The sequence below is a fragment of the Gekko japonicus genome, unplaced genomic scaffold (assembly GCF_001447785.1).
Source record: "Gekko japonicus isolate JY-2015 unplaced genomic scaffold, Gekko_japonicus_V1.1 scaffold82, whole genome shotgun sequence".
Classification (NCBI taxonomy): Eukaryota; Metazoa; Chordata; class Lepidosauria; order Squamata; family Gekkonidae; genus Gekko; species Gekko japonicus.
The window spans coordinates 1,507,990-1,521,556 of record NW_015174846.1 but is presented as its reverse complement, the minus strand read 5'-3'; the positions used below and the strand labels follow the sequence as shown (position 1 = coordinate 1,521,556).

Genomic DNA, 13,567 nt, shown 5'->3' with positions numbered 1-13,567 from the left:
AGGGAACTGGGCTAGTTAACATACTACAAGACATCCAGTGCAGTCCTATGCAGAGTTACAGAAGCCCAATGACTTCAATGGATTTAGAAGGGTGTCACTCTGCTTAGGATGGCACCGTTTATCCTTATATATATGTACAAAACCTGTTGTCTTGGAGCGACAGATTCCAGTAGAATCCCTCTTAGGATGATAATATATTCTTTGGAATACCACTAATGTGTTTGGTTTTTTTAACATTGTGGCTCTTTTTTAGTGGGGGGAGCCCGATTTGTATGTATTTTCTTAATTTTTCTCATAAGAAAAAAAGACAATATACTATAGTTTTCAAAAAGTGGTAAACATATCTTTCCTTGTCCTCTTCTGTTCTTGGTTGTAAGACATCAAACAGAAGCCCCTAGGTCATAGTTTCTGCTTCTGCCTTCATGCATACAAACAGAATGGTAGAAAAGGAAACAAGAAAGACAAGCCACCAAAATACTACAAACAACTGAGCCAGCACTGGGGGGAAAGCGTACCATTATGAGGGTGTTTTCCAAAAGCAACACCGGCTGATTTTTGCAGAATCAGTACAAATCAGCAAATCAGCAGACCTCAGCTTCCACCAAAAGTATATGGCTGAAATCCAAGCATGCTGACTTGACTGATTTGTGGGATGGAGCTGCATAGCTGACTCTCTTTTGAACAGTCACATAATGGTTCCTTCACAGGAAGATCACTATTCAAATAAGACACACTGTTGTGCTGTCTTGATGAAACGCAAATCTGGTGGTACCGACAACTGCATTGTTATGGAATGCATTCTGTAAAAGGGTGTGATCTTCCCTAGTGCTAAAGATGTTTAGATGGCTCGTCAGGCTCAGCTTCCTGCCCTTTCATCTCAAAGTCAGACATCAGACAGGACAGGCTCGCTCTCTGCTTGTGACTGTCAAGCAGCTGTAGGCAGTCGTCACTGTCAAGACTCAAGGACGTTCTCTGCCAACAGCTGACCCTGTCACCTGCAGGAAGATGGGAGCTCACCACGACAGTATCAGGAGGCTGTGCTAGCCAGATCCGCAAACAACAGGTGTCGGCAGTGTCAGCATCAGCTACCTGAAGCAGGTCCTGTCTCCTGCAGCCAGGATCAGCTCAACTGCCGGTTGCAGCTGGCATTCCCTTTTCGTCAGAGACGTATCGCTTGTGGGGCAGCTGCAGCTACTTCCAAGCTACCTGCCTGACCTGTGCTAACCCTGTGCTGTCGGACCTGATGGGACTGATGTTTGTGGGCATGGCCAGTGCCATGTTGCTTTTGATTTTCAAAAAGCAGGTCCCCGTGTCTGTGATGGTGCTCATGATGTCTTGGGCGAGGAGGTGCTCCCTCGGTAGATGCTGTGGGTACTTTCGTTAGGTTGCTACATCTTTCTTCTATCTCCGGGGTCTAGAAGGAATGATTTCAGGCAACACATTAGTTTCATCAATAGATTTGTTTCCAGCTAATAACCAAAATCTCAGTCAATTTCTATGTTCAGTTGTCAAAAAATTAAATTAAATTTAAAATAAATATTGCAATTGTAAGATACTTAATTTTTCTCTAAGACAAAAGTTACCAAAGTGGCAAATCTAGGCAATCTTTTTGAAAGCTGCCAAAGTATAGAATCATTTTCTTCTATCTTCCTCAACCCCAATAATTCCTGAAATTACTCCACAGTAAAACAAAGATCTTTTCTCTGGAAAGTTTGTTTTCATTTTCGATTGCAAGCTATGGGAATTATGGTTGAAAGTCAGTCTATAAACACACAGAAAATCAATTTTTTCACATGTGTATTTGGATATTCTAAGGAACTCAAGCGGCTTCCATGCAATCTCCAGTTCAGAACACTGGCGTCCCCAAACTTATTTTGCCTGGGAAACAGAATTACAGAAAGTGCATTCCTGAACACATAGGAGTTTTGCCACATTCAGGGGTCGTTTCGTAGAAAAAGAGCTAGGGGAACTCATTAGCATAACTCATTAGCATATGCCACACCCCCTGACATCACCGGAAGTGTGTCACAAGGCCACACGCCCCGCCCCCACCGGTCCCGGCCGCCGCCGGCCTTGCAGCTCCACTGCCGAGCCCCATGAGGGGCCTGGTGGTGGACCTGCAAGGCCGGCGGGAGTGCAAGGAAGCCCCGTGAAGGCCCTCCCTGGCCCCAGGCAGGCAGGGGTGGGGAGAGGCAGGGAGGAAGCAACTTACCCTCCCTCTTCTCCTGCCTCCTCCTGGCTGAATGAGGGCCGGAAGCGGGGCGGCCGGAAGCAGGGGGCGGGGCTTCGTCATGTGCCCCGCCCCCCATACCTCACCCGGGGGAACTGCGATCCCCCCCGAAATGACCTCTGGCCACATTATAGAAGAAATCAGCTACATCAAACAAGCAGGCATGTCCAAAATGCAACTTGATAAATTTGGCACCAAATCAGGTTGATGTTGACAGAGCAGCTTCTTAGCGCCACAAAAAAAATATGGGACTGAGAAGATTCCAGGCACTAGGGTAGTCTGGACAAAGCATCTTGATGTCAGTACCTATATATTTTGGAATGATCTTATATTCCATTAAAACCAGCAGGGGGCAGGGAGTTAAAAACAAGCTTACCAAGTGCAGCCCACCCCCTAGTGTCTAAGAACAGAATTACACATTATATGTATCTGCAATTTTTCTGCAGCAGGGCCAGAATCACTCAGGAGCAATGTTCCCTCTAAGCTGTGAAGTCTTGTGAGCAAAAATTCTACTTTGTGAGCTACTGGCATTAAAGTTGTGATCACGCAATTTGGCTACTGCATAAACTAGTTTGCTCTGGAGCCATCCTTCCTGAGCTAAGATAAAAATGTGTGAGCTGGAGGCTAAAAAACTGAGTTAGCTCACCCTAACTCAGTTTAGAGGGAACATTGCTCAGGAGAACTTTTTTTTAAATGGGAAAGTGCGACAAGAAAGGATATAACACTTCCCACCTCCCCCTCAAAATTAAAGCCAGTGGGTGTATTGTATAACTAAAAAAGTCAGTTAAAAAGGATCACGGAGCTACATGCAAAAGAAGTCTGATAGCAAAGCGGCCATTCAATGGACAGTTGCAATTAGAATCAAAGATTTTTTTCAACATATTTCTTGAGGAATTTCTGTAACCATTCCTTAACAGATTTCATTCTTGTAGATTTAAAAAAAAATGTGTCTAGAGTACAATATAAAGCAATGGTTCACAAGCATTTGGAAGCAAGACTCCTTCTAAACGTGCCGTAGCTTTCGGATCGACTTGTAAAGTCACTTGATGCTACTTTTTTCCATCAGTTAACAGTGAACTAACTTATTTATAAATATATGGTGGTGCAAGAGGCTTTATTTCACAGCCATTTCACATACGATGCAGAGACAAAACCAAACATCCAACAGAGCCTCCCAGAAGCTTCATGTCCCAGCTCCTCTCCCCCCCCCCCCCCCCCCCCCCCCCTTGGCCTCATGACCCAACTCCCAAGACAGTTGCAACCCACTCTTAGGTCCCAACTCACAGGATGAGAACCACTGCTATAAAGTGAAGTCATACCATGTAAGAACAGTTTCCACATGTTGATTCACAGTATGTAACCTGAATGGCTTCTTCCACATATGGGAAAGTCAGAAAGGAGTAAGGCAAACTAAGATGATACACAAGACGGCCACACCTAAGAAAGAGAACCAAGTCTCATTATCAATGCAGTCTTTATGCACAGTTTTATCGAACTGAAAAATAAATATGTTCTCTGGATGACCTATGCCGTTATGATCCCCAAGAGTTCCTGCCAGCCCTTTCATTCCTGCACCAACCGTATGTGACAAACCTTCACAGAAAGGATATTTGCAGTAGCTGTTTGCAATAGCAACTCTGGCCACTGTCTCCTTGCATAAGCAAAGCCCTGCTGCATCAGACCAGTGGTCTATCTAGTCTGGCATCCCGCTTCACACAGTGGCCAACCAGTTACTCTGGAGGGCCCACAAACAGGGCACAGAAGCCAAAGCCTTCTTCTGGATGTTGTCTCCCAGGCACTGAGTTTCAAAGGTTTACGGAATACAGAGGTCCCTTTTAGTCACCATGGCTAGTAGCCATCAATGGACCTCCCCTCCATCAATGTCTAGCCCCCTTTTAAAGCCATTTATGCTCATGGCCATCACTACCTCCAGTGAATGTCACAATTTAATTACTAATTGAGTAAAGAAATGCTTCCTTTAGACTGCCATGTACCTATTGCCCATTATCGTCATTGAGTGCTTATAAGTTCTGCTGTTTGGAAGAGGGAGAGAAAACACCTTTTGATTGTTACGGTGCTGCTAAAACAGAGGCACCCTCTCTTTTTCTGTGTCTGTACAGTCCAGGGAGCTCTTTACTGAATGTCCCATTCTGTTGATTGTATTGACTTACTCTGCATAATCCTCCTCGAGTCCCAGTGAGAAAGGCGGACAATAGATAACACAAATACAAATAAATAAGGCATAGTCCTCATTCTCACTATGATTATGTCAGTGATTAGTCAGGGCTGTACCACGTCAGGCTGCATGACTGAGTCTCTCTCCATAAACAGGGAACTCATACACAGAAATGTAGCGTGTCAGGGAAAGGATAGGCTACAGCCTTTCTCCCTCATATCTAATTTATTATGTCCAGGGTTGTTGTTTTTTTAACATATAGCAGCATTTGAGGCTCTACCCGGTCTGATTTGGTAAAGGCCAGACCCGGGCATACCACCTTAGGGAAAACTATGACAAAGTCATCAATATAATGAAGGGTTACCAAGAACAAGAGGTTGACATGTAGCACAAAATGGGGACCACCCCCTCTTGTAAGGTCACACGCTTCAAACCCCTTAATAGTGCCCTATCTGAGTTGAGATTTCCTCACTTTCCCCTTTATAGTCAGACCTGTCATAGATCAGGAAGTCATCCTTCTTTCCATTTAGAATAGTCCAAACATCAGGCTGGGTCTCTCCCTGCTGGTACACAGGAATGTTCTCTGAAACCTTCTCTCTCAGATGGGGATACTTTTTCTGGGAACTGGGCCCTTGGTGGTTGACTACCACAAAGGAGATATTGGTAAATCCATCATTTTCCAGCTTCAGTCGCAGGTCTTCCAGCCTAATGGAACATAATGAAGAAAAGTGTGTAAACTGCGATTTTATTGTGTTGTTATAGACTGGTTTAGATGTGTTTATTGGTTTTACTGTTGTAAGCCGCCCTTAGCTGCTTCGGCGGGAGGGCGGGATAAAAATCAAATAAATAAATAAATAAAAGTGAGCATTTCATACTAAGGGTGTGCATTCGGTATATACCAAGCCGAATAAGTAACCAAATAATGCCTTATCAGTATTGTTCGGGTATTAAACTGAATCAGATTCTCTGATCTGATTTGGCCACTGTACAGAGAATCCCAAATAAAAGCCTAGCTATTTCCCCCCATTGGAAACAATGGAGGATGGGATTGGATGCCCATAGAATTGGACACCCAGGTCCAATATTTTTGAAACCTGGGGGTCCTTTTCGGGAGAGGCTCTAGTAGCTACACGGCAAATTTGACGCCTCTACCTCAAACCCCCTCACTCCAAGACGACTACATATACCCTAGGAGATTTGCCATTGACTATAACGGTCCCATAGGGTATAATGCACCCGAATATATTCAGGATTCCCAAATATTTCCCGAATCCAAATACAATACCCAGCAGGCTTCCATGGCAGAGTGGGCATGTGAGCCTGTTGTCTCCCAGTTGCTATTCCAGCAATCTAACCACTACACTGGCTGAAACACGTACAGGTTTCTCATCTGCCCCAACAGTCAGCAATGTATTCGTGGTGAATTGTCTTCCACAGCCTTGTCTGAAATTGTTCAGTCATGACTGTCTGGCTTATATACCAAAATCTGCATCTTTGGAAGTGGCTTCAAATATTATTTCATTTTCTGATTTGATTAGGAAACAGAATCTTTAGTCAGATGTTATAATTAATACCAATGCTGAACAGGATTTTGGTGTCATATCAGGCCAACATGGTCTGTCTTGGCTGAAATACTATAAGAGATTTCTTCAAAAACTGTTGAATTGAATTACTCCATCGTTTGTGGAACTGAAGTTAGAATTATGCGTCATTCTAAAGACTTTTCTGCATGTTATTCTAACAAGGCTCTGACAGGCACAAATTTGCAAGCATTAGTATAGTGCTGGGGGGGGGGGGAATATGTCATTTTTTCCCTCCAGCTGCAACTTTTGTGCAGGCTACAAGCTGTGTACACCTGCAGCTGGTGAGACAGCAAAAGCAGAAGAGAACCTGGCAATAACAGGCTATTCCCTGCTTCCAGAAAGCAGGCTTGGGCTGCAACATGACTTTTCCCACCCCCACCCCTCAGGTGATTTGTGCACAGTCACCAAAAATGACAAAGGGCAAATGGATGGCCATTCTCAAGTTACTGTTTAGAAGGTCATCCTCCCCAGCTGGTAATGGTACATGGACTCGCACAGTCTCATCATAGCTTGTTATCTGCCCTTTATTTTCCCTGACATGGTATATAGCACCATGGGACTGGCCTAAGGCCGATTTGAGGAAGAGCTTTGTGGTTTCAAACGGCGCTATAGGATCCAAGCTGTGAAACCAGCAATGTCACTTTCTGAGCCAAAAATTACTTTACAACTGTAATATTTTTATTTATTTATTAAATTTCTACCCCGCCCTCCCGCAGCAGCGGCTTAGGGCGGCTTACAAACAATTTAAAACCAACAGTCTAAAACCAGCAAATACAAAATAAAATACAATTCATACAATTTCACTACATACAGTTAGGCTACATAAATAAATACAGCGGCATCCTGTAATAAAGTACTAGTGCGGCCCCACCGGAGCAATCAGTTTTTATTGGAACGCTTGGCGGAACAGCTCCGTTTTTACTGCTCTACTGAACTGCTGGAGGTCCCGTAGAGCTCATCGGGGAGCTCGTTCCGCAGCATTGGCACCACCAGGGAGAACGCCCTGGCCCTAGTTACCACCAACCTGGCGTCCCTAGGCCCGGGGGGGGGGAGGCGGTGTTGTGTTCCAGACCGCAGTGCTCATGGGGGAACATACGGGAAAAGGCGGTCCCTCAGCTAGGCAGGCCCCTGGCCATTTAGGGCTTTAAAGGTCAAAACCAGCACCTTGAAGTGAATCCGGAACACTACTGGAAGCCAGTGCAATGACTTCAGCACAGGCTGGATGTGCTCCCACCTGGAGAGGCCCATCAGCAGCCTGGCTGCTGCGTTCTGCGCCAGTTTAAGAGCACCATACAAGTTAAGGCCCCATTAAATCTGGTAAAGTTCCAGAAACCTGAAATATTTTTTATTTAACCAACTCTGTCTTATTCAAGCGTCTTATTTGTCAAAACACACGAAGCTGCCCTATACAGAGTCTAACCTTTGGTCAATCAAAGTCAGTACAGTCGACTCTGACTGGCAGCAGTCCTCTATGGCCTCAGGTCTTGCACATTACCTACTTCCCCAGTCTTTTTAACCAGAGATGCACGGGTGGAACCTGAGCCCTGCACCTAAAGCAGATGGTTGGCCACTGAACCATGTCTACAGCCCTAAGCAAAACTTCCTCTGTTCTGCCTCAAAATGCAATCTGAAAATGCAACAAGCCGTCCTCACCTGGAAGCCTGGAGCAGGCACAAATATCAGCTAGCTTGGAGAAGAGCCACGACTGTTACAGAACCTCTGGAGTCCAGCATCGGGTTTTCCTCCCGGATGTGCCATTCTGGAGGTTCTTTACAACGGGGGCTGGAGCCCTGGCTCTCCGTCCCTCCTCCTGGGAGGAGACAGAGAGCCAGGGCAAGGCCCAGCCCAACCCACATGGCTGGGCTTTGGCTGCAAAGCAAAGCAAAACAAAGTTATGGTAACAGCCTAGGAATCTGGAACCTGACAGGTGATCACGCTCTTTGCCCATGGCAAGCATTCCAAGAACAGCGAGGGCACCGAACTCTCCAAAGAACTTTGTTCCAAGACGGTTTTTCAGGACATCCCCTCAATTCTTTGTTAAGCAACAAACCAAAAGCTAACTACTTTGCATTTGATAAAACTAAGCATTAAGAAGACAGAACATTTAAGCATTCCCCGTTTGTAAATATAGTTCTTTCAAACATACAGTCGTTGTCCCCACCGCCACCACTTGGAACAGATTTCAGGTTCTTTGGTCATTCGAATCAGCAGAATGACACTACCTAGCACTTGTGGCCGATGTGCATACCACAAGACAAAGCATGTGGGCTTGAAATCCCCATGGTGTTATGAGGACTCACGACAGAGTAAACAGGTATAGGATTGCAGTCTTTGTTCCTGCTGAGCCCCTGCCTACAACTCTTCAGATAACTGGAAAGCAAAGAGGAGTTCCTAAATATGCCTACAGATTTTAAAATCCATTTCTATTATTAAACGAAGAGCATCTTTTCTCCGATTTTTCGTCCTCTCTCCACCTTTTTCTGGCAACTAGCCTTTCAGTCATAAATTGAGGGGGGTGGGGGAGACAAGCTGGAAACGCGAAGCAACGGGGTTGCACCCAGACAGCTTTTCGGCAGGCGAAAACGGGACGGTGGCGTCCCTTCAATCAAAAACAATGCTGGGGATCACGGGACCTGTGGGGACAAAAGGGACTGGGACGCTGCAACACGGAGAACTCGGCGACGCCCAGTGAGAAAAACTGGCCGGATCCGTCCTATTTTCTTGCCTCTCCAGAACCCAAGAACACCGTCTGGCCCCTAACATCTGCCAAACAGCTCGATCACACATAAATAGAACAGACACACTGATTTATTATAAAGATTAACGTTATATACCGCCTCCCCCCCGCCCCAACCAGAAGGCACCGTTCAAAACACATTAAAAAGAGAACACGACTTGCCACACATATGCCACGAACTACTGGAATCCAACTTTCATCCGCCAGCTGCATCGCCCTTCTCTAGCCTGAGGAAGCTAACCCGAGAATACAACACTTGGCGGTCCCGCTCGCTCCTATGTGCGCGTCCTTTGCGCACGCATAAAAAAATCTATCATTATCAGTAATTTCTCGATTAGTCCACGAATCAACACGTGGCAATCAGCAGGGCGCTGGCGTGTGAAGGTACAGCGGAGACCCACCCGACAGGCGGGTGGGGTGGGAGTGGGGTGCATGCAAAAGTTGAAGCCAACTTCTCTGCACGCCGCCTCTCTCTGCAAACTTCTCTTCCAAAACTCTTATCGACCTCTGAGCCGCCAGTTTTGCACCAAAACCGGCGAGCCAAACTTCGCAAGGAAACCAGAGACTTACCCGAGCCCGCGCTCCCGCCCCTTCCTCTGCTTGGCGGCTCTCAGCAACTTGGCTCGTACAAGACGGCGAAGGGGGAAAAAAGATAACAGCCACAGCCAGTTCCAGAGCTCTGGTATTTATACTTCGCTTGTTTATCGCCGCAGTCAGCTGCGAGTTCAAAGTTCAAGGGACTTTGGCAATCTCTTGGCAAGCGAATCACAAGCCTCGGAGCTAAACCAACCCAGTTTTTTGTTTTCATTAACTAGCTGGGAGGGGCGACGGCGAAAGGGTCTTTTGCAAGAGCTCTCGGGGTCTGGGAGGAGGCAGTTTGCGACCTCCTCCCCTAGTTACTGGTATAGGCAGAAGAGGAGGGGGGGAGTGGGAAGGGCCGCCATTCAGAAAAACGTTTTCTTTCAACAAAAGAGGGGGAGAAGGAGCTGCTGTACCAGCGGGTTGTTTTGCTCTGTCTTTTAGCTCTTGCTTTGAGCTTCCCGAGCGGTTGTTTCGCTACCCGACAGCTGGTTTTTCAGTGACATCAGTGCGCTTGGAAATTGATTGGAAGACTACATCAAAAAGTACTCAAAAGTTTTCCATTTGCAAAGTAGTGGCAGGTTTGTTTCTGGCATGCACCGCTTTGCACTCCAGGTGGGGGGGCTCACATGATCGAAAGCTCCTCCATATAAAAACACCTTTCACATAGAAACTCAACAAGGCATGGACCCACTTTCTTTCTTTTTTTTTTAAAGATTTTTCTGTGCAGGGATTTGTTGGTATGGAGGAGTGTTCCCTGACCTAAGCCCCACTTGCAAGTTGGTGTAATAAAACAAACTCAGAAACAAGTCTTTTGGGGAGCACTAGGGCTGCTTTTGCATAGGAATGGTCCCCTGTTGCTGTGCAGCCCCAAATTGGGACTGCGCTTGCACAGGCCACCAGCAGAGAACTCTTCTCTAGCTAAGAATTTTCCAGTACTGAGTACTGCACATGCCCTTTCCTTACATGTGCCTCACCCATATCTCAGAAGGACTGCACCACCCCATTCGCTTAGTTCTTTCTTCACCACCGTGTGAGAGGAATCTTCTCTACTCTCACTGTTAAAACTGTTTCTCCTCAAGATCATCTACTGTTTCTCCTCAAGATCATCTACTGGTATTCAGAAGAAATAATATTATTAGTTTAAAGTCACCACTGTTCCCCCTCAGGTTAATATCTCTGCCTAGCTGGTGTTTGATCATCCGAGATGGCATCTAAACCTTTGTTTAAGAAACGTAAGAAATGTAAATGTAAGAAATGTGGTCTTAAGATGACACGCAGTGATGAGCATGAGCTTTGTCTGTTTAGGGGAGAGCCACAGTGGGGCCCAGCAGGGTTTGCCAAAATTCACTGCTAAGGCAAAAGCCGAGGCTGCTCTGTGGGAGAAAGCGTGCTCGCGCCTCAACCCGTCACAGCCAAATGTTGGCCCTCCTTCAACCATCTCGGCACCGACCACAAGTACCTCTGCTATGCTGATCTCAAAACGACCGTCTGTCCAGTCGGTTCCAATGAACATTACTATGGCTCCACTGAAGAGACCTTTATTAGTGTCAGAAAGACCAGGGAGTGATGTGCAGATTTCTCCACCTCCTGTGGCATCTGTGCAAGGGTCTGAAACTGAACCAGTTGGTAAAAAGCAAAACAAATCTAAACATAGAGAGAGGTCTCCCTCCATTTCTAAGAGATACAGAGGGCAGGGAAAAACGGGAACCTACAGAGAGCCGGGGAAGGGAACCACGGAGGCTGCCTTTGGTTCCAAGAACCCCTTTGCCACATTTAACATTTAATGAGGAACTGGCATCTGATAGGGAGCACAGCCAATCAAGAGATCATTTGGAGCCTGTTCATACAATGGACTTTGGGGGCGCAGTTCATCAGGCTGGTTGAACTTCATAGCCCAGAGTAGTCCATGTCCTCCAGTCACCCAGAGCGCTGGAATCAGGAACCCCAATTCACAAATCATCAGTCCATTTCAGGGAGAGCAGTAGGTGAGCTCAGTTCCTTCTATCCATTCCAACCACCACTCAGAGAACAGGAGGGGATGTCAGTCATTTCTCATTGCAGCACTGAGACTGCTTCTGACCCCTCTCCTGAGGAGGCCGTCGGGGGATGCATCTCTGCTGGTGCCAGGTGATGATTTGGACTGCAAGAAGATCAAATCAGTCAGTCCTAAAAGAAATCAACCCTGACTGTTCCCTGGAAGGCCAGATAATGAAACTGAAGCTCAAATACTTTGGCCACCAAATGAGAAGGGAGCACTCCCCGGAGAAGACCCTGATGCTGGGAAAGACTGAAGGTCAAAGAAGACAGAGACGGCAAAGGATGAGATGGTTGGACAGTGTCATCGATGCAACAAACATGAAATTGAGCAAACTTCAGAGGATGGTGGAAAACAGGAGGCCTGGCATGATCTTGGCCATGGGGCCGCGAAGAGTCGGACTCAACTGTGCGACTGAACAACAACAAAGTGAACAAATGGTTCATGTGGCAAAAGCACTTGAAATGGACGTATCAACTTCTGATGTAAGACCTAAAGACAAAATCTTTAGCCATTTGCATTCTGACACGCCAACTTCTGTCGCTTTCCCTTTTTTGCAAGGTGTGGAGGACTTGACAGTTCCTACATGGAGGAACCCAGCCTCTGCTCAGGCCAACCCAAGGAAGACAGAGACACTGTACCGGGTTAAACCAGAGGTATCAGAACATTTGTTCACCCACCCCAGACCTTCGTCCATCATAACTGAGGGGATGCAGTTTCATCATAGGCCAGGTCATCATGTGTCACTGACTGATAAGGAAAGCTGTCCTCTAGATTACATAGGCAGAAAATGTTATCCTTCTGCTTCGCTTAATTTTCGTATAGCAGACCTAGAAACAATTATGGGTGGCTACCAATTGTATCTGTGGGAAAGCCTTTCCAAATACTTCGATCAACTGCCAGGGCAAGCTCAAAGTTTGGCAAAGCTTATCCAAGATGAGGCTATGAAGTTGTCAGAGCAGCAAATTAATGCAGGAAAGCATTTGGCTGAGAGAGATACCTGCATGTCTGCGCAGACACTCATTGCTCCGGAACACAGCATTTCGGGTTTAGACTAGATCAAGAGTGGAGGATCTCCCTTTTGAACGATCAACAGATAGGGGCTCTGGGGCAAGTGATGCTCTGTCATCTTGGTGCTTGGGGGGGGGGGTCAACAGTGGGAGGGCTTCTAATGTCCTGGCCCCACTGGTGGACCTCCTGATGGCACCTGGTATTTCTGGCCACTGTGTGACACAGAGTGTTGGACTGGATGGGCCTTTGGCCTGATCCAACATTGGCGTCTCTTATGTTCTTAACTCTGTTTGCTGAATCTACAGGTGAATTTCTATCAAATATTAAGAAGAGCGAGCAAACTGCTTGGTCCCTGAGTATGTATTCAGGGATGGCTAGTCAAGGCTACCGTTTTCAGCAGAGACAGCAGTCCATTCCAATGTATCCTTACAGGAATCAGCGTTAACCACATGACTTTCTATATCCTCCACGTCAGTTTCAATCCAGTGGTTTTGGGAGAAGGAAAGGCACCACTGGTGCACAACCACCCCAGCAGCAGAATCACCATGAAATGGGTGAACAGCAACAACCTAAATTGTGACTAGTTGATTCCCCTGAGGGAGGCACTACTACATATATTAATTGTTTAGCACAGTTTCCTCAAAGTTGGATTTCTATTTGTTCAGATTCTTTGGTTTTATCTCTTTTCACTCATGGTTATAGAGTTTTGGTCACGTCCCCAGTTTTGTTTAGGTTCTGCAGCTGTTGATAATACTGTCCCAGAACTCACAGCCCAGTTGAGAGACTTCCTTTCTAAAATAGCGGTTCAAAAGGTTCCAAATGGTTTGATTTCCATGGGTTTCTATTCTAGATTTTTTGCTGTTGATAAGAAAGATGGGAGCCGGCCCATCTTAGACCTCAGGTTATTAAATAATCTTTTGTCTATTGCCAAATTTAGGATGGTCTCCCTGTCATCAGTTCTTGAGCTTCTTTCATTGAATAGGTGGTTTGCAATCCTGGACTTGAAGGCTGCATATTTTCATATTTCTGTTTATGAGTCACATAGAAAATTCCTTCATTTTAGACATGGTGATGACATTTACCGATACTCATCTCTGCCTTTTGGTTTGGCAAGGGCCCCAAGGGTGTTTACAAAATGTATGGCCATAGTGGTTCCCTACTTACGAACCCGGGTTGTCCCATATTTCCGTAGTTAGATGATTGGCTTATAGTG

At 46.1% G+C, this 13,567-nt stretch overlaps 1 protein-coding gene across 1 annotated transcript; it reads right to left on the bottom strand.

The window, feature by feature from the left end:
- Window positions 1-986: 986 nt before the first annotated feature.
- On the bottom strand, window positions 987-9,429 carry SEPP1 (selenoprotein P, plasma, 1). Its single transcript, XM_015424483.1, has 5 exons — window positions 9,297-9,429; window positions 7,643-7,858; window positions 4,899-5,111; window positions 3,550-3,667; window positions 987-1,414 (listed from the first exon to the last, which is right to left on the bottom strand). The coding sequence occupies exons 2-5, from the start codon at window positions 7,843-7,845 to the stop codon at window positions 1,160-1,162; spliced, it is 789 nt and encodes a 262-aa protein (XP_015279969.1). The 5' UTR covers window positions 7,846-7,858; window positions 9,297-9,429; the 3' UTR covers window positions 987-1,159.
- Window positions 9,430-13,567: the final 4,138 nt, after the last annotated feature.